The following is a 15,942-nucleotide window of genomic DNA, read 5'->3' as shown; positions in this document are numbered from 1 at the left end:
AAATAAGAAAAGTTGTTTGGTTGTATATCATCTTTACTGTTTTTTGAGGTTTCAAATTTTTTATTCTCAGTGACAACCAACTTATATGAGGACACTCTTGATAAAGACTGTAAACAGTTCCGAGACAAACAAGTGTTTGGGACACCGGAATACATTGCCCCTGAAGTGATCTTGTGTAATGGTTATGGCAAGCCTGTGGATTGGTGGTCCATGGGAATTATCCTCTATGAGTTCCTGGTTGGTTGTGTCCCTTTCTTTGGGGACACACCGGAAGAATTATTCTCCCAGGTCATTACTGGTAAGAACAAAATCTATTGTTTTCATTGCTATTTAAATTCGATGCGGACAAGTTTTATTGTCATCTCACATTTGGTTTGTTACATTTTATATTTGTTTTATTAAGCAGTGAGTTTTGTGTTTTAAAGGTATTTTGGTTTATTTACTTTAATGTTAGTAGTATAGTAGAGTGTATATTCTTAAACCAATGCGGGCACTCTAACCACATGTTTACTCTCCCATTTCCGCCACACCAGAGAGCATTCAATGGCCCGGTGAGGAGGAATGGCAGGTGTGTGACGATGCAAAGGACCTTATCATGGGCCTTCTACAGCATGATCCTATACAACGTCTTGGGACAGGCGGTGTTCAGGAGGTCAAGGAGCACATCTTTTTCCTGTCTCTCAATTGGGATAGTGTTTTGAGACAGAAAGCAGAGTTTGTGCCACAACTAGATAGTGAAGAAGACACAAGTTACTTTGACAGTGAGTACAAGATTAAGATAAATAACTTCTACTTCATTAGTATTTGATATCTTCTCAAATAGATTTGGGATTTTAGATAATAATATGAAGGGGCAAGTGTACATTATTAATTTTACGTTGAGGATATCATTTTGTAGTTGAACAGAAATTTTGTTTTTGATTTTAAACTATTCTTGTCATTTTGTAAGAAACATCTTGCATATGTAACTTGATATTTACTTCAAAGCCATGGAATTATAAAATGTAAATAGTAATACTTTACTCTTTTTAAACTTCTCTACTTTTCACTTTCTCCCAGGTCGAGCAGAGCGCTACAATCATGACTTGGATGCAGGAGAAGAAACAGAAGATGACCAAGATGAAATCCTGTTCCATTCCTTCTCTTCATGCTCTCCACGCTACTCCCGAGTCTACAACCGAAGTCTGGAGCCCCTTATTAATGATGTAAACAACTCCATGGCTCTACTTAGCCCTTACGCTCACATTCCTCCACAGGTTGACCAAATTTATAATGTGTTAATCGTCGTCTTCGATGTCGTCGCCCTTCTGCTTTCTCCCAATGGTCATCATAATCTCCCCACTATCCATGGCATCAGTGTTACTGATTGGAAAAGAATTGTTACCTATATATGATGTCATTGCCGTACATTACTAACCAATTTAAGGTTTCCAGTCATTTCTTTGTATTGTCAATAACTAAATATGAAAAGAATGTTGTTAGAGTTAGCCTCAGCTAACTCTGAATGTACACTGATTTCAACCAGTTTCTTTTGGGTTTTTTTAGACAATTTTTTTTTTCCATATGTTCTGGGATCCTTTCATGTTAAACGAGGTGGGTTTCTGGGTTGTAAATAGTTGTTGGGGATGTAATAACTAGCAGACGTTAGTTCAAGCCCCATTGACAGCATCTGTTTTATATTTGAGCGAGAAACACGGTTTCTATTACTCACTTCTCAATGGTGCACTGCAACAGACCCCATTGTCATTTGTTTTGTTTTTTTGTGAGTTTGACCATAAAAATAAAATTTTCCCAAAGAATAAGTAAAGGGAATCAACTCATTTTACTACTTATAATGTCAATTAGACAACCAAAGGATGAGAAAAGAAATTTTACTCAAATTTAACTTGATTCTAAATTATTTTAAGTATAGATTTTTTTGTTCGACTTGAATATCCTATTCCAAAACACATAGTTGAGTATTAATATTCATCATGAACGGTACTCAATATTAATCAGGATTTGTTAGCTATTTCGATTCTTCAAGAAAGGTGTGTTCACATGTCTCATTCCTTATGTGTCATTGTGTTTATTTTAGTATGTGTTGGTGTCTTATCAATGTAATTCCAAACCACAATAGATAAAGAGGTAAGCACTGTCTAGTACACTTCTTTGATTGAGAGGTGCAAGAATAAATTACGAAATTTTCTATACATAACATGATTGTCATTGTCTTTTGAGTTTTATACCGATGTGCCTTCATTTGATCAGGGCATAAGATTTAAAGATTTTTTGACAATTATTTTTACCATGAAAATTTCAATATTTCTGAAGACATTTGAGTTAGCGTATATCTATCAATCAAATATTTAAGTTCTTCTTTAATCAGTTCCATTTCAAATTAAAATTCCTACCCAATTTTTCCCCCAATTGAAAACTTTGAAAGGGTCTGTTTCAAACAGCAAAATCTGTATATTCACATATGTTGAGAAATGGATGTGTAGTTTTTGTTTAGTCAACGTGTTTAATGTTGTGGCATTTGGAGGGTTGATTCTCAAATGCCCAGTTTGATGTGCTATCAAAGAGGAGGTAACCTCAAAGATGTATAAATGTGTAGATAGTCCATGTATTCATTCTCTCACTGTCTTCTGTCTTACATCTCATCACAATTTGCTCTCCTCATGAAAAAAAAGGCTTCAAATTAAGTTCATTAGTTTAGTTCACTTTTTTTTTTGGCCTAAATTGAAAAATCAATACTAAGAGAGAATGTAAGCCTCAGTTTAATCAAAGACCACAAATAAAGGTGGAGGGGTTTGAGTTTTTCCCATACTTTACATTTCATTATATTTCCTACTGGAATAGTTTTTCTGTCACCCTCATCTTCACCTTCACCGAATTGGCCCAATTCTTTGTAAATTGAATCCCACAGCCCATGAGATGTTTCACATTTCTTGTTTCTTTTACCACTTTTCTTTGCCACTTTATTTGGCCTTGTTTGTATGCAAATGGATTCGATGATGCCGACAATGGAATCAAGTCAATGTATGGAATGATAGCCAAAATAGGAGATTATCGATAAGGCTGGTGATATAGCCAAAATAGGAGATTATCGATAAGGCTGGTGGTCTTTTCATTGACAAATGTTTTCAACCCCTCTTATGAATTGAATCAAATTTTAAATCAAACTCTTATGCTTATGAAAATGTCTTATTTCCCTCCATCATTTTGTCCTTGGAGGACAGTGCGAAACTAGTGCGAAACTATTTTAATGCATAACTCCATATCACTGTTTTCAAAACTTGATAAATTTTTCTGTTAACAACCGAGACCAATGTATGTAATGCATGGATTTACATGCCTTAAGTGTGAAGAACATTCATAAAGATTGAATTTAGAGAGAATTAAAGAAAATATTTTTCTCCATTCCGTCATGATTCATAGGCAATTAGGTCAGAGCAATTTTTATTTTGTAACTCGAGTATACCCACAGTCCCATGTTTGTGTCTGCTTTGGACTTGTAAGTAATTTCAGACTAGAGACAAGAATAGATTGGTCTTGGATCTACTTCTGTTCTCCATTGACCTAGTACCCTTTGTACTCAATCATTTTAATTGGGCCTTCGCAGCGGTGATTAACTCTTTGTCTAAATGTTTTTGACCATCACATCAACTTCCTTTTCCTGATTTGGAAATGACTTTCAAGTGTTGCAAGTGCTGTTAAATTTCAGACAACTCTGCTATATGTGTGAAATGTGTCCTTCTTTTTATGTTATGATATACAGAATGATTATTTCAATGTTAAACTTATTGTTCTGCGTATTAGTTTGTCCAATTCAGAGAGCTTTCTTATAAGGACAACCCACATGTAATCAATATTGCATTTTAAAGGGCTCATTTTCATCTACAAGTGAACAAACTGTCATTCAATCGTATTTGTTCTTAGAAACTATAAGCGTCAACACTGGTATGCACAGCTTTATCTGGCTGGATCTCTTGTGGCCACAAATAAATGGCAAATGTATTCTTCTCCCTTAATGAATTAAAATGAAAAGGATGTTGCTTAATTGCACATACTGAGGTTATGCAGTTTAGGGGTTTTGAATCCATTATTGTTGTCAACATCATGATGAAGACATGGATCTTTGAATTAACCACCACTGTAGAATGAAGCTTCTTTCATTATGGAGACATGAAACTTTGACCCAACCAAGGCAATAGACAAAATCTTCACATTGTAAAAGCAATAGGCATGTATTCATGACTTGACTTTATGTTAGGCATATATTCCTTTTAGAACATTTTGGGGGGGGGGGGGGGATGCTGGCCATGTAGTGTTGAGAGTTTTCTCTGCTTAAAATACCGGGATAACGGCTTTTTACCTGAACTAATTTCTAAATCACATCTCTTTAATTTCCTGTGTTGATTTGCCATAGTGGCCAACTGTCCTGATAAAATTGGGACTGTCCTGATTTGGCAATCAATGTCTCAGGGTTGTGCTTTTCTGGCTAGCAAATTAAAACAAGGACACAAAAGGCTCTAAATCTAGATTATAGTAGTCCAAACATACTCTTGTTTTAGATCATGATGGCATTGTGCATAAGGGTGTCCCGATTTTGCTTTTTGAAAGTTGGCCGCTATGATTTGCTAAACACTTATACATAAAGCATTTTTTCAAGCACATCAATTTTGCTGTCGTCAACTCGGCTAAGAATGGCAATTTATCTAGACAGATCATCACTTATCCAAGGGGCAGGGAAGGGTGCTAGAAGATGTCAAGACAAAAGCCAATTAATTGATTGTTAATCTGTATAATAAAATTGTTCAAAGGTGACCTGTCAAATACGAATTTTCAACAATGGGCATAAGAACTTGGTTTAATAAATTGGTTTGAAGATGGCAAAATTTGGCAACTGTCATTCTTCAGGCACCCTACTCTACTTGCTGGGCTAAGCAAAAGAGCTATAAAATCAAAATGTAAACGTGTACTTTGGTGATAGATGGTCCGTCACTAAACCCAATGGTATCCACAGTGCTTATTGTAGAAAAAGGTGTGAGGGTGTAAGCTGTGGTGTCGAAAAATATAAATCTGGATTGGAGTTTAATATCTATATATTTTATTGCACATCTTTCAGGAACTACGAGAGAGGCGCCGTCATTCTAGTGCAGATGATTTTAGGGCTCGGGTTTTAGAGAGGAGGGCATTGGAGCGCAAAGACTCCAATCAGTCAGAAGGTTCTGATGGGTCATTGGATAACCTTCGACATCACCATCATCACCACCACCCCCATCTCCATCACAAAGACAGCTTGACATCAGATTCCATGGATAGCACCCACAGCAATGACAAAAGTCTGAAGGTGGAGGATGAGACATCTTCTGTCCATAACAGGTATAGTTCTTTTACATTCTACATCTGAGTGGGGTTTCCTGACCTCCCGTTGTGGGCAGAGAGGCACTTACTGTTTTCCAACTTGCTTTTCATCTTTGTCTTAGAATAAGATTGCTTGGTTTTGTCCTGACCCTGGCTGGGAGGGAAACAGTCGAATGTATCGTTAGAGTTTGGGAGATTATATTTTTTGTCTTGTAAATCATCTCTCTGTTATGTACTGTATTATTTTTGTTTACATACATATGATTTGTAAACATTTGACTGTTCCTCGTTGTGGGAACCTGTGCTTGTGTCAGGATGAGACACATTTTGGTGATTCAAACTAAGTACAGGGATGCCGTGTTCCTGGAATTTACACCTTTTCCCTACTTGAAACAATTCCCCTTTGTCTTACTTTTTCTTGGGTGCTTTAATTGTAATTCTAGAACTTTTTACTATCCCATTACTTCCTTTTTACTGGCGCTGATAAGACCTAAATGTGTTGCAAGCACTGTAAAACCCTTAAAAACATAAACAAAAATATTATGCAAATGCTGTCATATATCAACAACCTTTATTCTGCAATCTTAACGATTTTAATGATTTTGCACACAGGATTATACTTCTTTTGCGGGTTCTTGTTGATATTGGAAAAAGCAGTTGTTTGTCTTTTGTTTTAATGCCAGTCTTTATTGTTTTAACAACTGTTTTGGTTTTCAAACTAAGCACATATACGAAATCATTCCATTTTTTAAAATGGAAATTCTTTGTCTTGAGCATATAAATTCAACCATATTTGAGCAAATATCGGTACATACATTTCATATTTCAAATAGTTAATATCAACACTCCTCAGCCATTAAAATTTTTCCTTTTGATTTATTAAACAAGTACTTGTTCATTTGATCTTATCAGTGGAATTAATCTGTTAACTCATTCTTATTCAAATCCACTTTTCCATCTCAGTGGCCGTCGTCCCAGTGACAATGCAAGTGTATCAGACTCCTCACAAACAGACAGTGACTCCTGCTACTCTCCTGTTGTGTCCCGGGCCAACAAACCGCCATCTAAAAACATCATACCCAAATTCGCCATCTCATCTGAAGAAGACAAGCAACCCACTAGTCCCAAAGGTATAAACATAAATATATGTATCACAATACAGGTATATGTCATTAAAGGCTATACAAAAGATTAATTTAGATATTTATATATAATCATAACTGCCAAGTAACCCGCTAAAATCAGATTTACTCCTTTTTTTTTTCTCAAATTATAGCGCTCCACCATAATGCTGGGTGGGGTTCCTACCTCCCATAGTGGGCAGGGGGGTACATACTGTGTCTTCTATCCCCTTATAACTGTTTTCCAACATGCTTTCGGTCTTTGTCTTGGAATGAGATTACTTGGTTTTGTCCTGGCCCTGGCCGGGGTCCTAGCTGGGAGGGAAACAGTCAAATGCATAGTTATTGTGTTGGGAGATGGTATTTTTTTCCTTGTAAATCATCTCTCTGTTATGTATTATTATATTTGTTATTTTCAATGTATAATGTTAGCATTTGAGTGTATTCCTCTTGGTTGGATTTTGTGCTTGTGTCCGGATGAGGCTTAGAGGTGATCTCAAACTATGTACATTGGTGGTGTGCTCTTGGAATCTACATATGATCCCTATTTGTCCCCAGTTCCCCTATGTCTTACTTTTTCTTGTGTGCTTTAATTGTAATTCTAGAACTTTTTACTATCCCATTTTCTTCCTTTTTACTAGCGCTGATATAACCTAAATGTGTTGCAAGCGCCGTAAAACCCTTAAAAACAAAAAACAAAACATCCACCATAATGCAAGATAGTTCAGCTGGATTTTTTTCAAATTTCTGAATTATCTCTAACTGGAATACTGTTATGACATCTTTAGCAACAGTATTTGATTCATTTATTACATCATTATATCATCATTACTGTAATGTGGGTAGTGCCATTAGATTATGCACAAAATGCTGTGAACAGTTTTATTGTGGTGTAGATGTGTATTACAAGCTTTCAACCGAACTAATTCACCCTTTTGATATTTGATTTTAATTTATGAAGTTTATGATTCAGATGTAAATCATCAAAGAAAGATAATTTATTTTGTTTTGAGGGAAGTAACTTTTGCCCTTCTTATTTTTTTCGTTTTGTTTTGTTTTTTTGAGGGGCATATAAAACCAATTTCCATTTTATTCAAGTCAATTGTAGGCCATCTTTTTTGTAATAGCATTCTTATCACTGCCTATATTCTGGTACTCATTTACACCTGACTCACTGGGTGGGGTTCCTACCTCCCATAGCGGGCAGGGAGGTACATGCTCTGTCTTCTATCCCCCCATACCCGTTTCCCAATTGTTTCCGGTCATTGTCTTGGAATGAGATTACTTAGTTTTGTCCTGATCCTTGCCGGAGCTCCTTGGCTGGGAGGGAAACAGTCGAATGTATAGTTATAGTTATGGGAGATGATATTTTTTTCCTTGTAAATCATCTCTCTGTTGTTATGCATTGTATTATGTTTAGTTTACATATTATATTATATAATTGGTAAACATTTGAGTGTATTCCTCTTAGTTGGGACCTGTGCTTGTGTCTGGATGAGACTTTTAGGTGATCTCAAACTAAGTACATTGGTGGTATGCTCTTGGAATCTACATCTGATCCCTATTTGTTCCCAGTTCCCCTATGTCTTACTTTTTCTTGGGTGCTTTAATTGTAATTCTATAACTCTTTACTATCCCATTTTCTTCCTTTTTACTGGCGCTGATATAACCTAAATGTGTTGCAAGCGCCGTAAAACCTTTAAAAACAAAAACAAAAACAAACACCTGACTCATGTGAGGTTGTGTGTTTAAAGTGCCTTATCCAGAATTCGGCAATCATCTTCGCCCATCTAGTCAGAGACTACACTTGACGTGATTTGATTTTGTCACAAAAAAGACACTTTATTACTAAACCACCCTTGTCATATTTCTGCTGAAAATGGCATGAAAGTTAATTTACTGCCATATTTTTAAAAGAAAGAATAAAAGGAACACTCCCATAATGGGCAGGCAGGCACTTACTGTGTCTTCTATCCCCCTATATGTTTTCCAACATGCTTTCTGTCTTTGTCTTGTATTGAGATTACTTGGTTTTGTCCCGGCCCTGGCCTGACACCCTAACTGGAAGGGGAACAGTCAAATATATTGTTACAGTTTTAAGAGATGATGTTTTTTGTCTTTTCTCATATCTCTGTTATTATGTTGTATTATTTTTTGTTTACATGTATGTATTTTGTAAACATTTGAGTGTGATCCTCTTTCTGCTTGTGTCAGGATGAGACATTTAGGTGATCTCAAATCAAGTACACTGATGGTATGCTCGTGGAATCTACATCTGTTTCCTACTTGAACCAATTCCTCTTTGTTTTACCTTTTCTTGGGTGTTTTAATTGTAATTCTAGAACTTTTTACTATCCCATTCTCTTCCTTTTTACTGGTGCTGATATTACCTAAATGTGTTGCAAGCTCCATAAAACCCTTAAAAACAAACATAAAAAGGGACAGTGGTACCTCGCTTGTGAATATAATACTTAAAAGATGTTGGGGGAGTTGCATATCATCATAAGGTGACCATACCAATTCTTCTTCATATTTTCTGTAAATACTCAACATGGAAGTTTCGAAAAAATGGAAATCTTGAACAAATGCCCGGTTGAGATTTCCATGGTACACTGAATGTAATAAATAAATTATAATACAAATCAAACATTTTGAAAAGATTTTCATACAATGTTTATATGGAATCTGTTCTTGCTTGTGAGAATGCCAATAAATGATTACATTTTTTTGTTGAAAGTATATTTGTCAAATTTGTATTTGTACAGAGTTGTCTCCAGTGGATGAAGGTCGAGAGGGCAGCAAGGAGAGAAGTGACAGCAAGAATCGTTCATCTGACAATAAAATGCCCTTGCAGAAATCTGTTTCAGCCAATGCTCTAACTCTTTTAATCACAAACAGTGGAGGAGGTTTGTGCATTATAAGAAATTTTAATCAATACCTGCTGCATCCTCACCTGTTTTTGTTTTTTTTAGTTTTGTTGATCTCTTGTTTTGTTGTTTTTGTAGGCTTGCGTGTATTTCATTGAATGTTATAATTTTCATTAGGCACATGTTAAAAGTAAGTGTGATTTCTAAATGATGGCACTCTGCCTACATTTTTATTAGCCTTGTTTATAAGCTTGACTTGGGTTGGTTATTATGTGCTATGCATTGGGAGAAAATTCGTAGAAATGTCTGTCAGCATTACATGGAGCGAGTTTGGGAATCAAAAAGCCGCTTGGCCTGATATAAATACAATGGTGGTCTATTTAAAGTACAATTTGTCGAGTGCATTTCTATAGATATAATAATGATAATAATACACTTCCTAAATGTGTCTGGTCTCAAAACAGTATTTTGTTGGAGTGACACTGACAATGAAAATTGAATTTATAGTCAATGATTTGAAACTTTGGATAAGTTTATTTGTTTGATTGAAGAGAATGACTATAATTGGATTATTTCAGATTTCTGATCATTTAAGATTTTTATTCACTTTTTGTCCCGCGTTTCATCCTGAGATAAATAGCAATTTCACACTATGGGTCACGAATATCTCCCCCATCAGACAATATCTCAATAATATCCAACAAAATCTCCATTCCATTCAGTATTAATTGATATACTCATCAATCACTGCCTATAGCCATTTTTATTAAACTGTCATGAGTCGAGTTCATTAATTTGTGTAAAGGCTAGAAGGAAAATTGATGCTTTGTCACAGAATTTTCTCATTCGAAATTCCAATAGACTATTTTACCAGCTAAATATGTATTTTATCATTGGAAACGGATGGGTGTGAACAAATAGCTATTAGATTGAATAAATATTATTCTATGCATTAAACTGAAAACTAATTATTACATCTTTCATCTACTAGATGAGTTTGCCACCCCTAAAGCTACCTCTCCTGGTGGTTCCAGTGCCAGCTCAAGGGATGGGTCACCCAACCGTGATATTTCACCTCTGACCCGAAGCCTCAAACCGCCAATCATTCTCAAGAAAGGTGCCAGGGGTTATGGATTTAGTTTCCGTTCCATTCGAGTGTACATTGGGGACTCTGATGTTTACACTCTGCAACACATTGTCACAGTAAGTATTGGTTGAAAAGGCTATGATGGAATCAAACAGTTGTCATTTCTCAATTTTGTTTCTGACTAAGGAGAATAAAGATATAAATATTTGTATACTGCATTTTCTTTCATTGGCCAAATCAATGCACTTTACAATGCTCCAATTATTCCCCTAGAAGAAGATATAAAACCAAATTCCATTTCATACAATCCAACTTCCTTTTTATACATCCTTTTTGTACTAGTACTGTCTATAATCAAGTAGACATTCACATCTGATTCAAGTTATGTAATCTGTCGTTGCTGTTATTTCGCAAACCAAATTTAAAAAATAAATAAATAAATAATTTCAGTCAGAAATATTTTCCTTTTTGAGTCTCACATTGGGCCCTTGTAAGTCTGCCAGATTTGTTTCTCTTTGTTATGAACTTCATTCACAGTTTAGAAATCTAGATCTTTTAAGTTATTATTTTTTTACTACTGACACTGCTGAGAGGAGATGAAGAAAATTTGAAGGCATTAGTTTTTCTAGATTATAACATCTTCATTTCTTGTGAATCTTGGATGTAAATTTGATTGTTCTTGTATTTAAATTTTCAGATTTATTTTTCAAATGCTTGACTATAGGCTATATGTGTTTACCTTAGTTTTATGCAGTCACATTGTGAAATCTTGATAAAGCCAAAACCAAAAGGGTCAGAAAGATTTGACTTGATCCGTTATCAATGGAGCACACCTAGATATATAATAAAAAGTTTTGAATCAATAAAAGGAATTTGACTTTAAGCAGAAGTTGACTATAAGAGTGGTGACTTTATGTGGATTCCACTGTAATGTGGTCCACATTATTTGCTATTTACTGCATATTTTCGCATAACTGAAAATTTCCCCATGATTTCAAAAATAAATGTTTATTTATTAGAATTCAAGGTTTTGCTACCCATTCGACTTCTGGATTTTTTCATCGCCTTCACAAACTTGGCTCTAGTAGGTTCAAAGGTTGAAAGTAAGGGGTCTGAGTCACTGTACATGTAAAAGATTCTTTGAGAATACATTCTAAGCATAGTAATCTGGAGAAAGATTCAAATTTCAGTCCTTGCAAATCAAGGCAGACAAGAGTAGAAATCAAAAAAAGAAAGAAATATAACATTTTTAAATCGCTCACCTTTTGTTTTGTTACAATGTTCTACACTCTTTATTCCTCCTGATGGATATTCCATGTTACAGGATTACCCATGCACCTTTTTTAGTTTCTCGTACAATATTTCTGGGTAAATACAACATTTTTAATCACAAAGCACCATTGTATCATATATATATATATAAAGATAATTTTGCTCAAATTTAGAGGTATAATTCCACCTTGTCTCTTTTCATCGTTTTTTCACATCTTATAATTCCATTTTGTAAATTCTGTTTTTGGTAGTTAATGATCGTTGTTTTTCTCTTTTTATCTCACAACTCCACAAACAGGAAGTGGAGCCAAACAGTCCATCCTTTGAAGCAGGTCTTCGAACAGGAGATCTGATATCTCACATCAATGATGAAAGTGTTCAGAGCCTGCTGCACACCCAGGTGGTCCATCTACTCAGCAGTGGCAGTGTTGTCAACATTCGTGCCATTCCCTTGGACAAGACTTCTATCAGAGAAGGCTCTAGACGGAAAGGGAATCCAGGCAAAATGATCAGGAGAAGCCAGAAGAAGAAACAGCCCAAAGAGAAAGTCATTGACAAAAAGAAAAGTCGTACTCTATTCAGGAGGCTGAGCAGCAAAAAGTCAGAACCCATCTTCCCTCTTGCTACACCTCAGCACCACCATCACACCCCTGGCCGGCAGCAGTTTAGTCCTTTGAATAGATCAGGTTCATCAGGGGAAGGAACGCCTGTTGCAAGTCACCACCACCATCATCACCACCACCACCACCATGGCAAGCTGGGGCGATCACCTCCTGTCTCTGTACCTCGGTCACCAGACTCATCTCAAGCGGGGTCCTCAAATTCTAGCTCCCCAAGTTCCAGCACTCCAAACTCCCCAGCCACGCAGGCTGTGGCTCACTTTGGACGTCCCAGTTCCCTCCATGTTGTCAAACACAAAAAAGCGGCCAGTCTCAAATCCCCACATCGTCGTAAGTCAGTGCACAACTTTCCCCTATCCCCCTTAGCTAGAACTCCATCACCATCAGGTACCGCTGCGTCCCCTGCCCGGAGCCCATCACCTCTTGCATTACCTCAGCCAGGTTACCAGGTGGGGAGTTCAAACCTCACTCAGCAGACTATCCCATCCCACCACCACCACCACCTCCACCACCCCCTTCCACACACAAGCCACCCCGCCTGTAAGAAGGCCCTTCATGCCTCCATGAAATCATCATCAACTGGTGGAACATACACCTCATCCTCCTCCAGTTCTTCTTCTACCCACCATTCTTCTGTACTAGGAAGACCAAAAAGTTGTGAGCCTGGATCCCCAATGCTCAGAAGAACCTCTTCACCTGAGCGGCTCCACCCTAGTTCAGCCAACCAGAGGCCCAGCAGTGGGAATAATTTAGACAAATTGCCTCCTCCACACAGGAGAGTGTCTCTTCAAGACAAAGTAACCTCACCCCCTGATCCAACGTGAAATTTAAAAAATTAAAATGAATGGAACTATTTATCTTTTTTTAGGGATGTGAAATTCCTCTTGGTGCTCTATAGACCTGGGAAAAATGAATGAATCAAGAGGACTACAAATGTCCTTTCAAGTGGTAAAGATTAATTCTGCTCTAAGCCCTTTGGATAAATCTTTGCATTCACTTCTCTTCTCTAATCATCGGTATTCTATTTCTTTGATTGATGATGGTGAGGGTTGGCTGGACTGTGATTCTCTACTTGATTGAACAATTCAAAACTCTTCCCTGCCTCTCATTTACTATCATACATAGTTTTTATTAGATATGTATGAATTTTTTTATTTTTTTTAATAGTGCACTTCATTCACATTGTTTATAATTTGTAAATATGACAGCTGCCATCTCATTGTTGTTGACGTCATTGATTTGAATGCTCAAATGATTCTTTAAAATTACATCTCTTTTATGTACTTTATCATTAGATTCAACAATGTAGTAATTTCTTTCCTTCAGAGACAATCATCTATCTTGCTGTGTTTGTCTTTATTTCTATGATTCTATTGACCCCTGAATGTCTTGATTACAGAAAATAAATGTCATTTTGACATACCAAAACTCACTTGAATATATTTGACTTAATTTTTTATCGTTTCCTTCCCCAAATACATATATAGGGGCAGAAGCTGTGATTAACACAGCATCTAATTTAAGCAGAGAATTTGATTTAAAAGATTTTTACCAGTAGGACAGTGTTATAAATCATTCTCTCAATGTAATATTTTGATTAAAGCAAATCTGAATCTACTTTATGTCATCTAAACTGTCTGTGATAATGATATATCTTTATAATATATTGTACTCTCGTTTTGTGTTAAACATTAATTTGCACATACATTTTCATCTGCTGCATATTGTCCTTTAAATCCTTTACTATCACTTCAAATTCTAACAGGCGACATGTACCATCCTACATGTTGAGTGTTGCTGTTGGCCAGGGACCTCTTGTAAAGCGCTCTGAGCACGATTAGTGGAGATTGCACTATATAAAAGCTCATTTTAAAAGTTGAATCAGGCTCCTTGAATCGTTTTTGTCTCTTTACTAAAAAACTGGTGTTATGTTTTTGATGTGCGTATGGTTAAAGGTTGAAATTAGACATTTTAAATATAAAATTTTGTTTATTCATAGTATTATCTCCTTTTTCTTAGTATGCCTTAAATGTGAGCATGTCGAGAATCAAATTAGTTATTGAGACATAACCATGAAATTATTGCTCTATCAAATTCAACAAATTGCTCATTTAAAATTAAAAGATGTCTATCTCTTATACTGATAGATGTGACAAGTACCTACCAATTTTCTCTGAATCGTGTTGTAATTCCTATTAGGACCAAAAAGAATTATTGCCTCTGAGACGCATCATATCGCTGGACTGATGAAATTCATACAGCTATAGTGGGGAAGCGGGTATGTTATAACAATTTTATTTTATATGTCTTCATTTTTAAAACAGATACAGTTGATATTTAAGGGACTTTATGTCCATTTTGGCTCAGATGTAAATATATGTATGCTATTTAGTTACTCCTTTCTCGGCCCCAATAACAACAAAGGTGTGCACCTAGCAGATGTAGGTTTTGACTATAAGTAATATTTTGAGGTAAAGGATTTCAAATTTCTTTTTGTGCTCAGAAAAGGTTTGTTTAATACCACTATAACAAACAGATTGCCTCTATTTCTTCCATTGAATTAATACTAAATCTTTTTGTCATGTACTTAAACTACACAACAGATTACAAACATTTGGTTAAAATACATGATGTTAAGTTTTACATAAAATCGTTGCAGTTGGTTATTTCATTGATCTTCCTATAATTGCAAAGACTACATGACTTTGCCCATTCCCAAGCTGCTTGGGATCATTAAAAGAGGAGGCAGTCAGATAATATTTTAAATTTTTCTTTGGTGGATTCACATCTGATATTTCTTTTTTATACGACAGGGCATGGAGGAGTTTAAAAAATTTGTTTGCTTTCTTCCTCTCTTTCTTTTTGAACTGTAAAACATCTATGATTAAATTTATATTAATTTAACTATATTCCAGCGCAGTTTCCTCAAACTCCTCAGGACATACAAAAACGTTTGAGGAAACCGTACATTGCCATAATGTTTGATGGGGGAGGGGTTGCAGTGTGGTTCGGCAGTATGGTCTTTGCTTCGCATCCCAAAAATATCTGGTTTGAATGAGTATCCACAGAGTTATGTGGCTGTCAACAAGCCACCTCTCCCCAGCTCAATTTGCGGCGCTGTGCTGCAGCTGACACCTGGGTTATTCCAGTCTTCCCTTTGAGTAAACCCTAAGACAAATTTCTGCCTGAGGATGTATAAAGGGAACTTTATTGATATGTTACAAGGGGTGTGTTTGTCAGGTGGGGGGGATTGCCATATCACAACATTCATTTACTGTCATAGCCAACCATTAGCACATCATGGCGCATGGTATTGAAATTGGAATTAATGGTGAAGTGATAAGAATAAGAAGAGAGGTGTCTTTTATGCGAAATGGAATGCCAGAGTGGCTGTGTGTGTCTTCATGTGTATTATACTGCATACGCACACATTCACTGTAGATAGATACAAACAATAGACACATAAGTAACTGTCAATATCACAGTAAGTCATCAGTGGTCGAAATCAAGGGGTGCAAATTTTTTTTAAACCTTTAATTAATTTTTAAAAATTTTGTCTGGGTGAAATTAGTCAGAGGAAACCATGTTCAAGGTAAAAATTTGTTCAATGAATGAATGGAATAATA

At 36.0% G+C, this 15,942-nt stretch overlaps 1 protein-coding gene across 10 annotated transcripts in view; it reads left to right on the top strand.

Annotated features, from left to right (window-relative positions):
• The window catches only part of LOC144980666 (microtubule-associated serine/threonine-protein kinase 3-like), a 216,923-nt gene extending 203,175 nt beyond the window's left edge, over window positions 1–13,748 (top strand). For 6 of the 10 annotated variants that reach the window (XM_078928419.1, XM_078928412.1, XM_078928401.1 and 3 more), the window contains 8 exons: window positions 71–298; window positions 534–761; window positions 1,060–1,205; window positions 5,111–5,367; window positions 6,313–6,479; window positions 9,236–9,376; window positions 10,329–10,540; window positions 11,995–13,748. In XM_078928419.1, coding sequence (XP_078784545.1) covers window positions 71–298; window positions 534–761; window positions 1,060–1,205; window positions 5,111–5,367; window positions 6,313–6,479; window positions 9,236–9,376; window positions 10,329–10,540; window positions 11,995–13,140 — 2,525 coding nt within the window. In that variant the 3' untranslated portion in view covers window positions 13,141–13,748. Of the gene's footprint in view, window positions 1–70; window positions 299–533; window positions 762–1,059; window positions 1,257–5,110; window positions 5,368–6,312; window positions 6,480–9,235; window positions 9,377–10,328; window positions 10,541–11,994 lie in introns of all 10 variants that reach the window. The other 4 variants (XM_078928372.1, XM_078928359.1, XM_078928354.1 and 1 more) reach the window with 1 other exon arrangement.
• The last annotated feature ends 2,194 nt before the right edge of the window (window positions 13,749–15,942 follow it).

Source organism: Berghia stephanieae, chromosome 1 (genome assembly GCF_034508935.2).
Source record: "Berghia stephanieae isolate SIO BIC M18660-M18661 chromosome 1, UCSD_Bste_1.3, whole genome shotgun sequence".
Classification (NCBI taxonomy): domain Eukaryota; kingdom Metazoa; phylum Mollusca; class Gastropoda; order Nudibranchia; family Aeolidiidae; genus Berghia; species Berghia stephanieae.
Note: the sequence above shows the minus strand (reverse complement) of the source record. Positions and strands in the feature narration are given on the sequence as shown.